Source organism: Oncorhynchus gorbuscha, linkage group LG07, assembly GCF_021184085.1.
Source record: "Oncorhynchus gorbuscha isolate QuinsamMale2020 ecotype Even-year linkage group LG07, OgorEven_v1.0, whole genome shotgun sequence".
NCBI classification, from domain to species: Eukaryota; Metazoa; Chordata; class Actinopteri; order Salmoniformes; family Salmonidae; genus Oncorhynchus; species Oncorhynchus gorbuscha.
The window spans coordinates 46,694,653-46,701,457 of record NC_060179.1 but is presented as its reverse complement, the minus strand read 5'-3'; the positions used below and the strand labels follow the sequence as shown (position 1 = coordinate 46,701,457).

Here is a 6,805-nt window from a genome sequence, read left to right as displayed (position 1 = left end):
AAAATATTAACTCAAATGCCTTGAATAGTGGTGTGTGTTCAGTTCACCTCAAAGTTTGCTATGTTCCATGACAGTTCGTACTGAACGACATGTTTCCCCATAATGCACCACCATTCAACAGCCTTTGATGTGTTTGCACCGGTTCAGGAGTGAAAGTATATTTAATTTCCCGGTACAGAACATTTCTTACTTTGCACGTGCACCAATTTTTTTGGGAGAGGGGGCCTAAACATAGAATTACAGATACTCCATTAATTGAATAGGATATCAGGACCTAATAGTAAAGATTTGTCATTTAACTTTTAAAATGGACTGGCATTAACAAAACCAGTCGTGTTTTCATCTGATTGGCAATCACTTCAAAAAGCCCCTGTAAGCTTGCTCACATTTCATCCACTAAAATAACTCCTGCATCCATACTGTGCTGCTTTCTAACCCAGAAGATTAAAGCAGTGAAAGTGTACATACACTAGATGCTGTAGTTACCATTACTTGACAATGTGTGTGTATACATACACTAGATGCTGTAATAGTTACCATTACTTGACAATGTGTGTGTATACATACACTAGATGCTGTAGTTACCATTACTTGACAATGTGTGTGTATACATACACTAGATGCTGTAATAGTTACCATTACTTGACAATGTTTGTGTGTGTTTGTACACATACACTAGATGGTGTAGTCGTTACCATTACTTGACAATGTGTGTGTGTGTGTGTACACATACACTAGATGCTGTAGTCATTACCATTACTTGACAATGTTTGTGTGTGTTTGTACACACACTAGATGCTGTAGTCATTACCATTACTTGCCAATGTTTTTGATGTTACAATGGTCATAAAGAATCAGTCAAAGCATGTATTCATTCAATAATGTTTATTTTGCAGGTTACAACTGAAAAAACATCACTTGACACATCTGCCCCGACTACACTGCCAAAAGAAAACCTGTCACACGGCAAATGCAGTAATCTTGTCAATACACAATTATTCAAAACTCAGTTTGTCGAAAAACCATTCACACTCGAAAAAAAGAGTAGTCAATAATGATATTACACTACAAAGTATTCAAAGATACGGAAGCTGACAGTTTAAGCTGGGAAAGCTGATTAATGTGATACAAAGAGAGAATAGTGTAGTAGAGGTGCAATGTTAAGTGAAGTAACCCAAGATGATGTTTGGAATGAAGACTGGCTGGCTCTGTTAAACCAGGTTCCTCTGGCTCAGTAGTCTCTCCTATCCTGGTTCTGGTAGCCCCCTTTGTAGCCCCCCCTGTAGCCTCCCTGGTAGCCCCCGCCTCCCTGGTAGCCCCCACCTCCCTGGTAGCCCCCACCTCCCTGGTAGCCCCCACCTCCCTGGTAGCCCCCACCTCCCTGGTAGCCCCCCCTGTTCTGGCCCTGGTAGCCACCACCACCTCCTCTGTTTCCGTCTGTGGACCAGAGATGGACAAAAAAAATTACAATTCAGAGATTAAATTAGGAAAATGTGAACAGAACAGTGACACTAAAACAACCAGACAAGACATATCACAATATATGTGGGCTAATGCTAACAAGTTGTGCGAAGAACAGGAGTGAAAGACTGCAAGATGGAATGGTGTGTGTGTGTGTGTGGGGGGGTTTAGAGTAGCCAAAAGGCTCAGGCATGGAGGGAGGATGAGAAGGGACTACAGGTCACAGACTGTGGCTTTAACAAAAAGCTAAAGTAAAATTTGGACATTTCTAGGATAAAGGTGGCATAAATTCATAAGCACCTCGGTTGTAACCGCCCCTCTGTTGGTAACTGCCTCCATCTGAAACCAACCACAAATGGTAAACATGTGCGAGGCATGTCCAATATAACCTAAAAATGACTTTTTTTGCATTGGTGCTTATGCAGTGGTTAGTTGTTTTTATTTCCATGCAGGGTTAAGGTACTTTTTCTTCCTTCTCATAAAAACAAGTTCTTACTGGGTTCAAATAGATGTTAACTCAGCTCATGCAATCCACAAATAAAATACATTTTTTTAGACCTACCTAAAGTTTCTTTAGACTTACCTAAACATAGCCAATGCATTGTTTTTTTTATACTATGGTATATAATTAAATGGAATTAGTACACTTAAAAATGGTTGATTTTGACATTTTTATTCTATAGGCATGAAATCCCATTGGTTCTAGACTACTGGTAATAGTGCCAAGGCTCGGGCATAGCGGAATGAGAGAAAAAGGGGAGAGCTGCTTACTGAATGAAGGTGGCTTTTAGAATAAACAGAAGAAAGTGATAAGAAAATAAAGGTGGTATAAAATGGTTGATAAGCACCTCGGTTGTAACCGCCCCTCTGTTGGTAACCGCCGCCATCTGAAACCAACCAGAAACTGTAAGCACACGAGCGAATCCACAATTCAATGAGGCCAATATCATTCACAACTTACTTGTGCACTTTTAGAAGTACAGATATTTTCCTTTATAATGTCTATACATTTGTGTTCTTTAGGTGTTTGTCACTAGACCTTGCATGCGGGTTTAGGTAAAATATATATATATATATAATAATCTCATGGCGAGAAGCCGTTATTTGGTTCAATTACATGTTTCATAGTTCTAGTGAAAGTAATCCAAAACTGAAATGTATTAAACACAAAAAAAACAGTACAGTAATGAATACATTGTGTTGTTAGAAATGTTAACTTATAATAATAATGGCACCCTAATGTTTCTGAAGAACTGCCTAAAGACAACCAATGCATATTATTGTGATGGTATACATGGAAATATTACACTTTAAAATGTAGACGTTAAAAAGATAGTTGTTGCCGCCACCTGGTGTCAAATCCTGATGTCTGATCATTCATAGAGGGGACTGCAGCTCACTGATAGGGACTTTAAAAATAGCAGGATTCCCCCCCCCCCCCTTTTTTAAAAAGACTTCCATTAGAAAAGAATGGAGGTATAAATTGGGACATAAGCACCTCTGTTGTAACCTCCCTGCTTCGGTTGGTAGCCGCCTCTCTGACCATCTGAAAACACACAACAGTTTAGACACAGCTGTGACACGTCTTGGGCATACACACACAAAGGGGATAAAAACAACAACATTTGACTACGTACATATACTATTTGTTTCTCACTCACAAATACACTGAAATAAGACAAATACACAGTCGCTCTCATAATATTCCGACAATCATGCATTTCAATCAGTTATTTCAAACACCTCGGTTGTAACCGCCTTGCTTCTGTTGGTAACTGCCTCTCTGGTCTGAAACCGTACAGTGAAAACAGTTTAGAAAACACACAGCTGTGGCATGCAATGAGCGTGGGCGTAGACAAACAATAAAAAAATAATCATACAAAATATACAGTGCCTTAAAAGTATTCAGACCCCTTAGACTTTTCCCAGAGTTACACTACAGCCTTATTTTAAAATGATTTATTTTATTTTAATCTACACACAATATCATAATGACAATGCAGAAACTGAAATATATTTAGATAAGTATTCAGACCCTTTACTCCGTACTTTGCTGAAGCCCCTTTGGCGGTGATTACAGCCTTGAGTCTTGGTTATGACACAACAAGCTTGGCACACCTGTATTTGGAGAGTTTCTCCCATTCCTTTCTGCAGATCCTCAAGCTCTGTCAGGCACAGCTATTTTCAGGTCTCTCCAGAGATGGTCGATCGGGTTCAAGTGCAGGCTCAGTCCACTCAAGGACAGACTTGTCCCGAAGCCACTCCTGCGTTGTCTTGGCAGTGTGCTTCACCCCAGTCTGAGGCGCTGAACAAGTTTCCGTCAAGGATCTCCCAGTCCCTGCCACAGCATGATACTGCCACCACCATGCTTCACCATAGGGACGGGGCCAGGTATCCTCTAGACGTGACGCTTGGCATTCAGGCCAAAGAGTTCAATCTTGGTTTCATCAGAAACAGAACATTATTGTTTCTCATGGTCTGAGAGACTTTAGGTGCATTTTGGCAAACTCCAAGCGGCCTGTCATGTGCCTTTTACTGAGGAGTGGCTTCTGTCTGGCTACTCTACCATAATGGCCTGATTGGTGGAGTGCTGCAGAGATGGGTGTCCTTCTGGAAGGTTCTCCTATCGCCACAGGAGAACTCTGGAGCTCTGTCAAGTGACCAACGCGTTCTTGACCACCTCCCTGACCAAGGCCCTTCTCCCCTGATTGCTCAGTTTGGCTGGGCAGTCGGGCTGCCAGCTCTAGGAAGAGTCTGGGTGGTTCCAAAAGTCTTCCTTTAAGAATGATGGAGGCCACTGTGTTCTTCAATGCTGCAGAAATGTTTTAGTACCCTTCTCCAGATCTGTGCCGTGACATAATCCTGTCTTGGTGTTCTGTGGGACCTTAGACAGGTGTGTGCCTTTCCAAATTTGTATTGTTATTTATTGAACCTATATTTAACTGTTCCATTAAGAACAAATTCTTATTTACAATGACTGCCTACCCCGGCCAAACCTGGACTACGCTGGGCCAATTGTGCGCCTCCCTATGGGACCTCCAATCACAGCCGGATGTGATACAGCCTGGATCATGTCCGATCTATTGAATTTACCACCAGATGGACTCCAATCAAGATGTAAAAACATCAAGGATGATCAATGGAAAAGAATGGAAAGGATACTGAACTTCGCGGCTCACAGCAAAGGGTCTGAATACTTACAGAAATATGGTATTTCTGTTTATTATTTGAACATATGCAAATATATAAAAAAAAACTGTTGTTCGCTTGGTCATTATGGAGTTCTAGTGTGTAAATTGACGAGGGGAGACAAATATTGAATCAATTTTAGAATAAGGCTGTAATGTAACAAAATATGGAAAAGGGGAGGGGGTCTAAATGCTTTCTGAATGCACTGTAGGTATATTTTATTGTTCACACAAAACATGCCTCCAGGCGCACATGCACACCAATGTCTTTCACACTATCGTGCCAGCCATACTTGTATTGTACTAGCTTAATATTTTATTTTCACATTCTCTCCAGCACCGTTCCAGGATTTATAGTGGATGTGTAACCTGGCCATCGCAATACAGCTTGGCCGTGCCCAGTACTGTGAAATAGGCGACACACTCAAACATCTTAACTTATTCAATAAATCATGCATTATAATTAACTTTCAATATGGGGGGGATCATTTAAACATTCAGGACAGCGGCTTCCTGCGATGCATCTACTGTAAGAAACGTGCAGGTTGGCTAAGGATAATATTGTGGTCAGTGGTACGGAAACACTCCCTAAGGGTCTACGGCAGACGCCCTGTTTGTTCAAGATTGGCACTTACCTCTGTTGTAACCACCCTGCTTCTGCTGGTAGCCACCTTTCTGATCTGTAACAGACACACACATACAGGACCCAACAAATCACCAGTCTGCCGGTATCTGTGACCGTGTAACAATCACCAGTCTGCCGGTATCTGTGACCGTGTAACAATCACCAGTCTGCCGGTATCTGTGACCGTGTAACAATCACCAGTCTGCCGGTATCTGTGACCGTGTAACAATCACCAGTCTGCCGGTATCTGTGACCGTGTAACAATCACCAGTCTGCCGGTATCTGTGACCGTGTAACAATCACCAGTCTGCCGGTATCTGTGACCGTGTAACAATCACCAGTCTGCCGGTATCTGTGACCGTGTAACAATCACCAGTCTGCCGGTATCTGTGACCGTGTAACAATCACCAGTCTGCCGGTATCTGTGACCGTGTAACAATCACCAGTCTGCCGGTATCTGTGACCGTGTAACAATCACCAGTCTGCCGGTATCTGTGACCGTGTAACAATCACCAGTCTGCCGGTATCTGTGACCGTGTAACAATCACCAGTCTGCCGGTATCTGTGACCGTGTAACAATCACCAGTCTGCCGGTATCTGTGACCGTGTAACAATCACCAGTCTGCCGGTATCTGTGACCGTGTAACAATCACCAGTCTGCCGGTATCTGTGACCGTGTAACAATCACCAGTCTGCCGGTATCTGTGACCGTGTAACAATCACCAGTCTGCCGGTATCTGTGACCGTGTAACAATCACCAGTCTGCCGGTATCTGTGACCGTGTAACAATCACCAGTCTGCCGGTATCTGTGACCGTGTAACAATCACCAGTCTGCCGGTATCTGTGACCGTGTAACAATCACCAGTCTGCCGGTATCTGTGACCGTGTAACAATCACCAGTCTGCCGGTATCTGTGACCGTGTAACAATCACCAGTCTGCCGGTATCTGTGACCGTGTAACAATCACCAGTCTGCCGGTATCTGTGACCGTGTAACAATCACCAGTCTGCCGGTATCTGTGACCGTGTAACAATCACCAGTCTGCCGGTATCTGTGACAGTGTAACAATCACCAGTCTGCCGGTATCTGTGACAGTGTAACAATCACCAGTCTGCCGGTATCTGTGACCGTGTAACAATCACCAGTCTGCCGGTATCTGTGACCGTGTAACAATCACCAGTCTGCCAGTATCTGTGACCGTGTAACAATCACCAGTCTGCTAGTATCTGTGAGCCAACTACGAAATAGTGGATGTGTGCTTGACTAACACATACAATTTTGGAACATGTATTTGTCCTACCCTTTTCCCCCCTTAACACAGTGGTATCAGACGAAGTGGAGTGCTACCATCCAAGCTTGAGAGGAAACTACTACGACTACAGGGGCGGGTTGGAGATGCCCAAGTCCTCTGATTGGCCAAGTCCTCTGATTGGCTTCAACTTCAGATGGTTGAGTCAAAAACGTGATAAAATATGCAAAAATAGGCTTCTAGTTGAGGTAGTTTTTCATACCAGTGTACATTGGCCTCAA

At 43.0% G+C, this 6,805-nt stretch overlaps 1 protein-coding gene across 3 annotated transcripts in view; it reads right to left on the bottom strand.

Annotated features, from left to right (window-relative positions):
* Positions 1-870: 870 nt before the first annotated feature.
* The window catches only part of LOC124039925 (eukaryotic translation initiation factor 3 subunit C), a 36,652-nt gene continuing 30,717 nt past the window's right edge, over positions 871-6,805 (bottom strand). For 2 of the 3 annotated variants that reach the window (XM_046356485.1, XM_046356486.1), the window contains exons 22-27: positions 5,285-5,329; positions 3,205-3,249; positions 2,960-3,007; positions 2,310-2,348; positions 1,762-1,800; positions 871-1,437 (exon numbers count right to left, since the gene is read on the bottom strand). In XM_046356485.1, the coding sequence (XP_046212441.1) occupies positions 1,232-1,437; positions 1,762-1,800; positions 2,310-2,348; positions 2,960-3,007; positions 3,205-3,249; positions 5,285-5,329 (422 nt within the window). In that variant the 3' untranslated portion in view covers positions 871-1,231. The remainder of the gene's footprint in view (positions 1,438-1,761; positions 1,801-2,309; positions 2,349-2,959; positions 3,008-3,204; positions 3,250-5,284; positions 5,330-6,805) is intronic. The other variant, XM_046356487.1, reaches the window with a different exon arrangement.